At 39.5% G+C, this 14,299-nt stretch overlaps 1 protein-coding gene and 1 non-coding gene across 8 annotated transcripts in view; both read right to left on the bottom strand.

The window, feature by feature from the left end:
• DCLK2 (doublecortin like kinase 2) overlaps window positions 1–14,299 on the bottom strand; it is a 201,251-nt gene that overhangs the window by 51,091 nt on the left and 135,861 nt on the right. For 4 of the 7 annotated variants that reach the window (XR_001827106.2, XM_017534936.2, XM_017534938.2 and 1 more), the window contains exons 4-6: window positions 12,454–12,555; window positions 11,245–11,295; window positions 6,376–6,470 (exon numbers count right to left, since the gene is read on the bottom strand). Coding sequence is in view for 5 of the 7 variants with exons in the window: in XM_017534936.2 (XP_017390425.1) it covers window positions 6,376–6,470; window positions 11,245–11,295; window positions 12,454–12,555 (248 nt within the window). In the remaining 2 variants the exon portion in view is untranslated. The remainder of the gene's footprint in view (window positions 1–6,375; window positions 6,471–11,244; window positions 11,296–12,453; window positions 12,556–14,299) is intronic. The other 3 variants (XR_001827107.2, XM_017534944.2, XM_017534950.2) reach the window with 1 other exon arrangement.
• On the bottom strand, window positions 248–309 carry LOC119472238. The gene has a single exon (XR_005201356.1). It is a non-coding gene; the product is annotated as a U7 small nuclear RNA (small nuclear RNA).

Here is a 14,299-nt window from a genome sequence, read left to right as displayed (position 1 = left end):
CTGCAACCTCGGCCTCCTGGGTTCAAGGGCTTCTCCTGCCTCAGCCTCTCAAGTAGTTAGGATTACAGGTGCCTGACAAAAGGCTTGGCCAATTTTTTTATTTTTAGTACAGACGGGGTTTCACCATTTTGGCCAGGCTGGTCTTGAACCCCTGAGCTCGGGATCAGCCCACCTCAGCCTCCCAAAGTGCTGAGATCACAGATGAGCCACTGATCCTGGCTCTAAATGTTTTAACAGATGTACTTGAGTGGTGTTTTCTGGTACCACCAGGAACTCTGCTAGACAAATTCTAAAAGAGCTGTCACATTTCACATGCTTTTGATCACCATCCTGAGTCTGTTTCCAAATGGAGGAGGCAGCAGAGCAGGGAGGGAGCTTGGGTCTCCTCCTTTCTCTCAGTCCTTTATCTAGCTGCACACTAGGGGGCACATTCCACTTTAATAATCTGGCCTAAGGAGACCAAGACTTTTGTCCTGGTTACCTTAGCTTAACTAGAACAGCTCGAAATGATCACAAAAAAACTTTATGAATTAGAGGACAAAAGGAAAATAAACCAGAGTCCCTAGGAACTTTGCAGCCTCATAACAAAGGCATAGGTACAACTCGGCATGAGTTGTCTTCACTTCAGAAGCCCCTGGGCTCTCCATGTTCCCAGCTGTGGGAGGCAGCCTGGGGCCACTGAGGTAAGAGAGGCTGTGTCTGGCCTGTAGAAATGCCTCCTCCCTAAGTGACCATCACCATGAGCAGCCCTGACTTTCAGGAAAGCCAGATTCCCTAAATCCAAACAGAAGCAAAGCCAAGTTTTAATACCTAGAAGCTAGGTTCTGGGGAAGAGGCCTAACAGGGACCTGCTGGATGACCCTAGCCTTTAATAACTAATTTTACAAATTTTTGGTCTGATCATGTTGTTTCCAGTCGTTCATTTAAGAAGGCTGGTCTTGCTTTCCCACTGTGTCCTTGGGGCAGGTAGTGTTTATGAGCACGGGCTCTGTTTTCAAAACCCAGCTATGCCACCACCCCCACAGTGTGACTTCCATCACAGGCCCACCATATGACATCATCTGCATCCCTGCAAACTCATGTATTTGCTGAACCGGGACTAAGGTAATTCCAATCTATACCAATCTTGACAATACTCAGCTCCACTGAGTACTGCCTTCCAAAGAAAGCCCAAAACCCTAAACAATTGTGAACTCTGTTATTTTACTAAAGCTTTATGGGGCTAGGTGGAAATAATGGGCACAGTGTAGACAGTTTCACTTTCAAGGAGCTCCCATTAGATACCTATTAGCAAGCTTTTCCCCCAAGCCTCTCAGGAAAAGTTGCTGCCAGGTATTTTTTTCTATCTTTCTACCCTCTTCACCCAGCCTCTTCCCTAGCCCCAGGATTTCCTCCCTCTTTTTCCCACACTTCACCCTTCCTTACTCCCCTCCCAATCTTTCAACCCTTTTTCACACAGAGCAAATGTGTTACTCGGGAGGCTGAGAAAAGAGTATCACTTGAACCTGGGAGGCGAAGGTTGCAGTGAGCCAAGATGGCGCCACTGTGCTCCAGCCTAGGCAACAGAGCTAGACTCCATCTCAAAAAAAAAAAACCTCAGTTTCTCCATCTTGAAGACTAAACAAGGTCTGAAACTACTTCCAGTTTTTATACTCTATGGTTTCAGGTAATTACTGACAAATACTCCTTTATGACCAAAACTTTAGTCAGGCTCCTCCGAGTCCTCTGCTTGACTAGGCCCAACCTTGGGCTTCCCTCCCTGTCCTTGCAGCCAGGTTGAGGAGGTCTGGGCAAGAATCCTGTAAGTCGGTTTAGGGAAAATCCCCTGCACTTGGTATCTGACCCTGACGTCAGATCATCGCAGCCTGCCTTCAGCCATAATCCTGTCAAGTCGGTTGAGCTGGAAGCCTCTTATGCTGGAAGTTTCCTCTAATACTCTTCCACCTGCTGATTCCTACCCTGCTCCTTGGTTATAAATCCCATTTTCCTTGTTGGAGCTGGATTTCCTCTTTTCCTCCTTGCAAGGCTCCAATGCTGTGGGCTCTATACTGATTGCCTGGGACCACCCCCATTCTTTAAATGAAGTCTCCCTTATAGTCTTTAACGAGTGTCGGGAATAATTAATTTTTTTTTCTTTAACACTACTTGGACAAAACAAGTATATAATCAAGATACCATTAGTTCTCAGTTGTTCTAAAGTCTTTGGGTTTTAGGTTTAAAGAACCTTCATTACTTGGTCACCACCCCTGTTTATTACATGCTCATCTGTAAACAAAAATATTCACAAGTTGAAGAAAGCTCTGTTTCTGCTACTAGCTTTTGTCCAGTCCCTCAAAGAACACAGTCTTTTAAGAGTGTATATGAACAGAGGCTGAGTGTGGTGGCTCAGGCCTGCAATCCCAGCACTTTGGGGGGCCAAGGCAGGCAGATCCCCTGAGGTCAGGAGTGCGAGACCAGCCTGACCAACATGGAGAAACCCCAACTCTACTAAAAATACAAAATTAGCCAGGCGTGGTGGCGCATGTCTGTAATCCCCGCTACTCAGGAGGCTGAGGCAGGAGAGCCGTTTGAACCCGGGAGATGGAGGTTGCGGTGACACGAGACTGTGCCATCGCACTCCAGCCTGGGCAACGAGAGCGAAACTCTGACTCCAAAAACAAAAAGACTGTATATGAATGGAGCAGAATCATCTTCCTCATAAGGGTACTAAGAAAACTATGAGGACTTTTTGTGGAGAGGAGGGCTGTTTGTGTATTTTTTAATCTTTCTTAATAAGCAAACCAAAGTGTCACTAACGATCCGTGATCAGAGATGAAATATCATCCCTAGTACCCTATTTTCATTTTCAGTTCTTTCAATGCCCCCGCCAAAATATTAAAATAATTCCCAGACGTGGACACAACAAGGAGAAAATTGTGACAGAACACCAAATTCTGCTTACCCTTAACCTTACTTAATTCCCTAGTGAATAAAATCCAGACAGTTTTTTTACATCCATGTCAAAACCTGTGTCCTGGCAGCTAGAGAGATGTAGGCTCCTGCACATGCTGTCCTGGCTTGGTTTGCTTACTTTTATCAGTTATCTGATTCTCTGGGAAAAGATTATCCATCCCCAAGGCCATTAAAGCATCTAACTAGAATAAATAGTGGTAAAGAGTTCCTGCCCATGAAAAACAATCCCCCACTCTCAGACATTCCCTCTTAACTGATGTTAATAAGCTATTTTAAATGAAGGGAAGGGAAATGCATAGTACTAACACATGGTAATTATCTATAATTCCTCATTTGTCAGGCCACTGAATAGAAAAAAAAATAAGTTGATGCCTTGCAATGACATCAAAAGTAGGGTATTTGGTACAGTAACCTGACTAAATTGCATTATTTAAAAAGCAGGTTTCATCCCAATGACAATATATACTACAGATTATGGGAACTGTAATGAGATGAAATTTCCATGAGGCAGGACTCATGAGAATAGGCAGTAGTTAGAGAGCTTTGGGATTATAGCCTAAAAGCTGAATCAGTATGGCAGAGACATTATTTACTCATGTTTAATGTAAAATTCAGGGATTCTACAACAGCATTGAAGTAAAAGGACAAAAAAAAAAAAAAATAGACTTCCTAGCCTTTAGGTAGGTTTTTTGTTTGTTTGTTTGTTTGTTTGTTTTTTGGCAGGTTAACAGAACTATATTCCAAGCATTTCAGAGGTCACTTAAAATCAATAGTCCTTGTTTTACAAATAAGAAAAAGAAAACCCAGAGGAGGTATCACAGCTGTTAGCAAAGCCCACAGGCCTCAGGCACAGTGGTGGAGAACAGGGGGTGATCCTGTAAAGACCACTGTTCTTTATCTTACTTACAATCTTATCTTCAATCTTGACCAGTAATCAACATTTCCCTTAATCAACAAATCTGTCTTTATCCCTCTTGGTATCAATAAGTAATCCTTGAGCATCTACTGTGTGCTACATGCTGGGGTTACTACAATAACTAAGATACACCTAGCATAGAAGGAACACTTTAACTTAATGTCGCAGCAATGATACAATTTATCATGTTTTAAAAATTCCATTAACCTTCACAATTGTGAGTGATTTTACACAAGTATGTATGCAGGTGTGAAGTAGGTATGTGCACAGAATATTAACATGTATTTCCTTGAAATGGTTAGCTGTCCAGTCCTGAAGCTGTAGTTGTAATTGCTAATAAGCAGCACCAACTGGCCTAGTGGCAATAACAGAAAATGACAATATTGGGTTTAGAGTTAAAGATGGACTAGGAAGGAAGATGGGAGCTGGGGTTACCAATGAATAACAAAAAACGGGGAAGTGACCAAGGCCTTTCCCCATCTGATCCCCAAAAGTGGCCCTAGGTCAAGGATCTCTGCCCTGCCCGGGGCAGTGGCCTGAATATGAATGACCTTGGCATATAGTCACTGGAAAGCTTATGCTGGATTTGCCCTAGAACAATTAACCAGCACTAGGAGCCACTTGCTTTTTGCTTTAACAAATGATGAAATAACTAACTTGAGAAGAGGTAAATCAACTTATTTTTATTTTAGTTCTCTTGAAAGTTACTTCTATTAATAACAATGTACTTCCAATCTATTCCAGGGAAAATAGGAGAAAATCTGAAAATTAGCTTACTAGTAATTTTTAATTTAAATAACTTTTCTTGGAATTGAAAATGTAAAAGTCCACCGAAAACACAGTATGAACTGACTTAAGACAAGTTAGTACTTCAGAAAAATGCCTGCTTCTTTAGATAAGTATAAGGAATTTCTAGTAGTTAGAGGTAGGTGAGAGCTAGGTACTCCCTCCCTACTTCCAAACACCTAGCGGATTCTCGGCCCAAATTCTGCCAAGGATAAGCAATTGCACAGGCACAAAAACAGATGCTCTGTCCTCTTCCAGAATTCCTCTTTTTATTCTCCGGTACTTAAACACTATACAAATTCACTGTGAGGGGCACACAACATTTTCAGGGCAAGACAAGCAAACCTTACAGTCAACTGGAGAATGAAACCTTCTGAGAAGTGGGGAAGCACAGAGCTCTCACACTGCTCTGAAGGTGTCAGGGACGCTGGGCTTGGCAGATCCTCATTCCTCACTCATGCAAGGGTGGTGGGGCTCTAACCATTCATTTACTAATAAAAAAAAATTCTTCAACATCTTTAAAGAAATCCTTTAGGACTGTATTTGAAGTGTTTAGGAAACCAACGTTGGAGAAAACATTCCTAATAATATAACTCTTATGAAAACACACACAGGGAATTAAAGTTAATTTATATACACAACACATATGACACTGTGTATTTATCAGTATTCTCAGAATTCATTACCATATAATCTTTTGGAAATCCAAAGGGAAATTCCTTTTTTTTGGAGGCAGAGTCTTGCTCTGCTCCCAGGCTGGAGTACAGCGGGATCATCTCAGCTCACTGCAAACTCTGCCCTCCCGAGTGCAAGTGATTCTCCCAACTCAGCCCACCGAGTAGCTAGGATTACAGGTTTGTACCACCACACCCGGCTAATTTTTGTATTTTTAGTAGAGTCAGGGTTTCACCATGTTGACCAGGCTGGTCTTGAACTCCTGACCTCAAGTGATCCACCTGTCTAGGCCTCCCAAAGTGCTGGGATTACAGGCATGAGCCACAATGCCTGGTTGGAAATTCCATCTTTAGCTCTAACTATTTACTGTTATTTTATTAGGCAAATTTTCTCTTCTAAATTTAAATTATTGGGAACTATGAAATCAAATAAAACTTGTTGAAATTTTGCAAAATTGGTTTTGTTCATTCTTCTCTATTAGATAACTGTGTTAATCATATTGCAACTGTTTATATTTTTAGGACACCATAGTCAACACATAAGACTATTTCTAAGTTCTTCACCAAAGATGACCATATTTTCCTTGTGTTATCACTTGTGAATATAAACATTATACTAGTATTTCACTTCATTTTTGACTTTTGACAAACTCAAAATTATGTTAGCAATGTTAAGGTCATGATTCAAAATAAGACTTTAAAGAATCAGGATGTTCTCCAAGGCTTTACCACTGCAAATCATTTTGATAATAATTGGAAAATTGCTATTTATTATACTTTACCACATGACGTTCATCTCTAAAATAAGAACATCACAACCATTTGTTCCCATTTTAGAGATGAGAAACACTTCAACTCAGAGGAGTTTAGTGAGTTGGCCAAAATTACAGCAGTACACAGGATTTGACGTCAAGTCTACCAGGCTCCACATCCCAAACATTTTTTTAAATCTGTTACTATACCCAAGCCTCTCAACAAATTAAACCACTAACTATGAAACTCAAAATAACAAAATCACACAAACATGCCGCATATCCTATTTCATACCTTTAATCCTCTGAAACTTCCTGGACTAGTTGGAGAGGAACTGGAGGATTTCGTAGATTTAGGAGTAGAAAGTTGGCTGCTGGGAGTTCCATTAACTGACCGTGAGATAACAGAGAAGACAGAAGTCCCATTAAAACCCACAACAACCAGACTGTATAAATACACCAGGTGCATGCACACTACAGCTCCAATGAAACTTCAACTCATTTACAGCTCAAAGCAGATGGCAAATCAGCAAAAAGCAAAAATAATGTATCTTACTGCATTACAGACAAAAAAAAACAAAGAGTGAAACTGGAATTATTTTCAGTAGTAGTTTTCCAACAGTGATATAAACAAATATATAAGACATTATGGAATCAGTGATGTGAACGAGAACTTGGCCGTGTATCCTGCCTGCCAGCAAAGGTAGAGATGGCTGTTATATTGGCAATGGTTTACTATGAAGGCTGTTCCATAGCCTTCAATACCCACTAACTAGATGTAGAACCTGGATAACCAGGAAGTTTGTGTGGTTCTCCCAAATCAATTACACCATAACACAAACACATTTTCTAGGTATATTCTCAATGAAAAGGGAAAATTACTGGTAGTTTTTCTTGTAATTCCTACTTATTTGCTCAAAGTCCATGAAAAACATTCTTCAACCTTTTTTTTTTTAATCTAGACTACTTATTTCTAATTTCTTCCATTTTCTTTTCTTCACACCTTATCCTCCCCATTTGTTAGCAAATCTTGGTAGTGTTCTATACATCTGCTCTAAACCTCCATACACTTCTTCAGTTGAAAGCTCGATTTAGATCCTATGCTAGAATTATATAGTGCAGAATCTGCAAATGAACCTTCCCCCCTGGAAATTAAATTTGGAAATTTAAAAATAACTGAAAAAAGTTTTCATTTTTTGAAAACTTTGAAACTTCTCCCCCCAGAAAAGTTCATTTGCAGATTCTATACTACAGAATTCTGGTCAAACATTTCAGTATGACTTATGCGTATGCCTAAATGTATCACTTGAATCTATTTCTGCAGTAATTTCACAAAGCTAGTAGTTGATATATCTACTACAAAATATCATACATCTAGTATTGATATATGCTTTCTCCTATAATAGAGCATTTATAATGTTTTATTATAACTCTTTAAAGCTTTTGCCCAAAGTAGATGAAAAGTGTCATTCACCTTTTTGGACAGAAAAGAGACGCTCATTTGCTTTTTATTCTTTTTTTAAAAAATATGAGGGAGCAGACAACTATTATTTTAAATCACACTAGTAAGAATAAAAAGCCAAAAGTACAGGTAAAGGTCCTCAATAGGTGACTCAAAAAAAATGAGTACCAGTCCTTGAGCAGAGGCAGAAATTGTGGATCAATGAGTACTAATGATTAGAAGCATCATCTGTAAACAGGAATATCTGGGTTTATGAGATCACATTTACTGTATTGCTCAATTTGAAATTTCAGTACAAATAAATAAAAACTTCTTTCAGTTATTTTTAAATTTCCAAAACGTAAATTTTTCTGACTCAAAACCCTCATTCAAAAATAATGGTCAGTGATCCAGATTTTATTAAGAAATACACGTGGGTACTTAGAATACAAGTGTAGCACAATTAACTGTACAATTAATTTAAAATATTTAAGATTATTCAACAGCCCTTATTATTTCTCAATCCAGTTAAATTTCAATTAATGTTATTTTCTTCAATTAACTTTCTAAAGAAGATTCTTCTGTTAAAAAACTTCTTTAAATGGTAGAGCACAAAGGGTTTTCAGGGCAGTGAGACTACTCTGTATAATGCTGTAATGGTGAATATATGTCATTATAAACTTGCCTGAACCCATAATGCATACAACATCAGACTGAACCTCAATGTAAACTATGGACCTTTGGCATTAAGGGGTTTCAATGCAGCTTTATCAATTGCAACAAATGCAGCACTCTAATGCGGGATGTGGATAATGGAAGAAATTACACAAGTCTGCAGGCAAGGAGGTACACAGGAAATGTGTACCTTTGGCTGTGAACCTAAAACTGTTCTAAAAAATAAAGCCTTTAAAAATATCTTTTTTAACAGAATTCACACAAAATAGAGATTATTACCAGCAATAAACTAGTAAGCTGGCTTAGAGCAGAGACTAAATTTTCTTTTTTTTTTTTTTTTTTTTTTTTTTTTTTTTCTCCATCTCACACAGCAGCCTGCACAGCTCACCAGCTCCTAATCAGTAAGCGCTGTCAGTCAGTGTTCACTGCTTTCTAACACCACACTGATAGCAAAAGGCTACCTTGGAATACAAAAGGGATCGAAGGAGAAAAAGCAGTTCCACAGATGGCAATCTCTGCAGCACTTCTGTCTCCCTAAAATACGCCCCACTGGCTAGGCCTAGTTTCTTAACGAAACTCACTGTCAGGGGTTTAACTGGTGTCAGTAACTACATGTGTGTATTTTCACCAAAATAACTCATCCTAAAGAGACACTAATCACATATAGTCCTCTAAGTTTTTATAGCATTTGAAGGTTCTAAACAGTGCTCTTGAATGAGTTCTTAATTTCACTTATTTGCACACATTTCTCCAGTTCTGGGGATGCTAATGGGGATCCTGGACAGCGCCACAGCATACCCTCTGCCCTTGCCACCAGCAGCCAGCACCTGCGCCATGCTTCCTCTCTTCCACTGCACCCCTGGATTTTCTCTTCTGAAATTTTATCCTCCTCCCCTTAACTCTAAAGAAAAAAATATACTTGGGGACTCTTTTGTTTGTTTTCTCTGAATACTTTTTATCTTGGCAGACTATGAAAGATTCACAAGCTAAAATCCTAAAATAATGGCCAGGCACTGTGGCTCACGTCTGTAATCCTAGCACTTTGGGAGGCTGAGGCAAGTGGATCACTTGAGACCAGGAGTTTGAGACCAGCCTGGCCACCATGGTGAAACCCTGTCTCTACTGAAAATACAAAAATTAGCCAGGCATGGTGGTGCGTGCGCATGCCTGTAGTCTCAGCTACTCAGGAGGCTAAGGCACGAGAATCACTTGAACCAGGAGGCAGAGGTTGCCATGAGCCAAGATCACACCACTGCAGTCCAGTCTGGGCAACAGTAACCATTTACTCATTTATGTTATCTAGCTTTATATTTATGTTTTTTTTTTAAACATACTCTTTTGCTATTTTGATAGAGTTTTGTCAAAAGATTTAGTCAACCAGAAGACTTCATTCGCTCAAAGCAGTCTCAAAACTTCGCTTGGGACTTCCATCCCAAGGTTGAAAAGGTACAGTATTATGTTCATCAAGTTACCAGCTCTGTTTGAATTCTAATTAATCACATGGAACTTTTAAAATGGCAATAAATATACCATAGCTATAATCTGTAAAACCACTCCAGGGTACCATGGCTTTTAATAATACAAAATTCTCTCCTTCCTGGTGGTAGAAAGTGGGAAGAAGACACTATGTAGCACTACACAGATACAGTAGCTTTCTTCAGATTTACTCAGGTCCCAGTGACTGACTCAGGCTTCTGGTTTTGTATAGCTGAAATGCTGAACACAGTTTGAATTAATCTCTTGTAATGAAGATCATTTTCTCTCTAAAATGTGATTTTAAAATATTACAACTTTTACTTGATGAGTTTCAGGCTTACTCTATTAACTCAAATCCAAATTTGGACTTAGCTGAAAATTTTGTGTATTAGAATGCTACAATTTTCCTTAGTCAGTTTCTACGTATTATAAATTCAAGTTAAGAGTTCTGTATACATTTATTAGGCTACCTTCTGGAGCTAATGGTCTGTGGGACAAATGTGGCTATAAGACACGTTTTTTAGTTCAATATGTTAATTTTTCTCTTTAGACCCCAGGGGGACAAAACTGAATTATCATATCCGATTCTTGAACCACTCTCCCTTTATTAAATTTTTTTTTAAAAGAGACAAGGCCTTCCTACATTGCCCAGGCTAGAGTGCAGTGGCTATTCATAGACATTATCATCATAGCTCATTGCAGCCTCAAACTCCTGGCCTCAAGGGATCCTCCTGCCTCAGCTTCAGAGTAGCTGGGACCACAAATGAAATCTCCCTGTCCAGCTACTTAACCACTTTTACTGATGTAATAAGCATCTGTAAAGCTGTCACCAAAACTACATCTACCCTTTGATTAGGCTAGGTCAATGTATTTATGCAAGTCCCATATTATATATATATATATTAGCTTTCTCAGTTTTAAGATACTTTACAGAAAACATTGGTACAATTTGAAATAAGGTTAATGGCAGAGATATCTTCAGATAAAAATACTCATATTGTCAGCTGTCACAGTTTTAGAGCAAATAGGTTGAGTCTATAACTAGAGGAAAATAAATATTTGACAACTAGAAATATTAGTGTTGCCTCCTATATGTACAAGAAACACCTCATAATCCTACTCTGGCATATGTTATTATGAAGTACTTCCAATTCTAAGATTTCAGTGATTCCTAAACTGTTAACCCCAGGGTGGGGAGGGGGTGAGCACAGAAGAGCAAAAGTTGCTTCTATGGCCATTTTCATATTACCAAAAAACTTAAAGCCTTTTTCAGTAACACAACATTTCCCAAAATTAACTAGAAGATGGACCCCTTAAGGTGATATACTTCCTCAATCACTTTATATTCCTGACTATACAGACAGGCACTTGGTAATCTTCAGATGATAACTGGTTCTCTAATAGAGGAGGCTAAAGTGTCCTATGCAATGCAAAGCATTTCAAACCACACAGATGTGCACTGGAATAAGCCAGATACATTCATGGAAATGAAGCAAAAGGAAACAGAAAAGTGGCAAAAAAACAAAAACAAAAACCCAGCAGAGCAACAAAGCCACAGTAGTCATGGCTCACCTGGGGATTTGGCTGTAGAATAGGCACTGGAGTAGTGGCCACCCCGCTTTACTGTACACATGCAGTATACACAGAGCAGGAGAAGACAGTAAGGAGAGTGGTTATTCAGCAGCTCTAAATGCGTGTACAAAAAGGGTAAAACAACCTGCCCTACAGAAAGGGTCAGGAGAGGGGGTGCTTAAAGGGGACAGAGCAAATAGTGGAATGTCTGAAAAACTTGGTACTATATTTTATAAAGTCTGATGTTCGAGACCATTGTTATTGATACTTTTTTTTTTTTTTTTTTTTTGGGAGACAGAGTCTTGCTCTGTCGCCCAGGCTGGAGTGCAGTGGCGCAATCTCGGCTCACTACAACCTCTGCCTCCCAGGTTCAAGCAATTCTCCTGCCTCAGCCTCCCGAGTAGCTGGGACTACAGGCACGTGCCACCATGCCCAGCTAATTTTTTGTATTTTTAGATGAGATGGGGTTTCACCATGCTAGCCAGGATGGTCTCGATCTCCTGACCTCGTGATCTGCTTGCCTCAGCCTCCCAAAGTGCTGGGATTACAGGCGTGAGCCACCACACCCAGCCCAACAGACTTAATTACTATAAACAAACCCATAAGAGATCAATATATTAAGATATTTATGGATGTTTTTAATTTTTAAAAATGTGCAGTCAAAATTATGACAAATTTATAGGCTTAGGACCTGCAAGAAAATTAATTATAGGTAAGTCTGACTCTTATATAAACAAAGTACTACTTTTCAACAATAATCATTGCTATGATTGTATCTCGTGATGAGGGAGGACCCAGTGGAAATGTAGCAAGTAAATACATTTCTGGGTAGAGTTTGTGCATGTGTTTTAAAAAAATAAGAGGTAATGTTAATAAAATAATTATCCATAATCATAACCACAAAATTCAAAATGCAGTATACAGAGGTCAAAATGTGAAACACTTCTATGCAAATACCAGCAGAATTTAGATGATCAGGCTGTTCCCAGGAAAATGTGTCAGAACAAAACCACACAATTCTCTTAGGAGAATTATTACAACTTGGGGAAACAGACTTAACTTTTGGTTTTAAAAGTCATGTCATCTCTGTTTTTCTCGAACCTGGCTGCATATGAGCCTGGCGAAGACTACTAATTCATAAAAATTAGAGAAAACAGAAGGAAAATGATCTGTTCCTTCTGTGACTATCTATTCCTTTTCATTAACTACCTGAAGCTGGTGATTTGCTGCGTCGAGAGGGCCCAGGGCTTTTAGATCCAGAATACTTAACAGCTGAAGATCGAGAATAAGATGACTTCAGGACACGGCATTCTATAAAGAAACAAAAGTGTATTAACTTAATCTGGTTTAATAACAACCAAAAGCAGATTTACATGTAATTGTTTACTGATCAGAACCATTACCTGATAATTCCTCTTTTGCTGTTAAACAATTGAACATACAAAGCAATTGTCCCAAAATTACACCTGAGTTTACCTTCAGCCAGGCTATACATCTTGGGAATTTGCCTCATTGTTCCAGATGGAGCTAATTAAGTATAGAAATGCCAATGTCCTAACCTGAAACACACAAACATCCACAGCCTAATCTATACCTGTGCGACTATCTTCTTAGTAGCACTGATAGGCGATGACTACAATTTTATTATGTTCTCCAACTTCTTGATTATCTTATTTTAAAAGGGCATGGAACTCTAACTTATGAACCCCTTCCTGAATTACTTTCCATCTTCTCAAAGTATAGAACATCAAAAACCAGGAAAATAGCTTTTTTTTTTTTTTTTTTTTTTGAGTTTGGCTCTGTCGCCCAAACTAGAGTATAGTGGTGCGATCTCGGCTCACTGCAACCTCTGCAACCCGGGTTCAAGTGATTTTCCTGGCTAAGCCTCCCGAGTAGCTGGGACTACAGGTGCCCACAACCACACCCAGCTAGTGTTCTCTATTGTTAGTAGAGACAGGGGTTTCACCATGCTGGCCAGGCTGGTCTAGAACTCCTGACCTTAGGTAATCCACTCGCCTCAGCCTCCCAAAATGCTGGGATTTACAGGTGTGAGCCACCATGCCTGGCCCAGGAAAACAGCTTTAAATAATAACTGTTCTTTCCATAAATCACCAAATAAAATAATAGAGTACCAGAAATAGCTATAGCTGAAGTAATCACTTCTAATTTAAATAATGAAGAACATGAGTTTTGGAGTTGTGCAGATTTTGGATGAATGGATTTGACATTTGTTAACTATGGGGCCTTGGTTGCAAGTCTCAGGGGTTTTCTCAAAGAAATCGTTAAGGATAAAATTTGCATCACAGACTTGTTATAAGGGTTAAATTAGATAACATACTGTCTGTAGTTTACTCTCAAATACTTCAATTTATGCAGGAAGTTTAAAATGTGGATTAATTTTAGTCTATACCCCAGGGACAGTAAACTGACAAATACATTAATCAAGAAAATACACCCAAGGGGAGGCTAGTCAGCATTTGAAAGACTCTCATCAAAACCTTAGACAAAGATAGCAACTTTTTCTTAATTAGCATTGTGGATGTTAAAAGTATCCAACTGTTGAAAGGTGTGCATAGTTTATTAGAAACATCTTAAATGCAGTGCTACTGTTTTATATAAGCAGGATACATAAATACCAAGAGCCAACAACCTAGAATTTCAGAATTACATCCTAGGTTTAAGAATTGGAGGGCCAGGAGTGGTGGCTCAAGTCTGTAATCCAAGCACTTTGGAGGCCAAGGTGGGCGGATCACCTGAGGTCGGGAGTTCAAGACCAGCCTGACCAACATGGTGAAACCCCATCTTTTAAAAAAAAAAAAGAATTGGAACCAGGGGCCGGGCGTGGTGGCTCACGCCTGTAATTCCAGCACTTTAGGAGGCCAAGGCGGGCAGATCACAAGATCAAGAGATCCAGACCATCCTGGCCAACACAGTGAAACCCGGTCTCTACTAAAAATACAAAAATTAGCCGGGTGTGGTGGCACTCGCCTGTGGTCCCAGCTACTCGGGAGGCTGAGGTGGAAGAATCGCTTGAACCCAGTAGGCGGAGGTTGCA

This window comes from Cebus imitator, unplaced genomic scaffold (assembly GCF_001604975.1).
Source record: "Cebus imitator isolate Cc_AM_T3 unplaced genomic scaffold, Cebus_imitator-1.0 Scaffold4, whole genome shotgun sequence".
NCBI classification, from domain to species: domain Eukaryota; kingdom Metazoa; phylum Chordata; class Mammalia; order Primates; family Cebidae; genus Cebus; species Cebus imitator.
The sequence above is the reverse complement of the archived record's forward strand: the minus strand, read 5'-3'. Positions and strand labels throughout refer to the sequence as shown.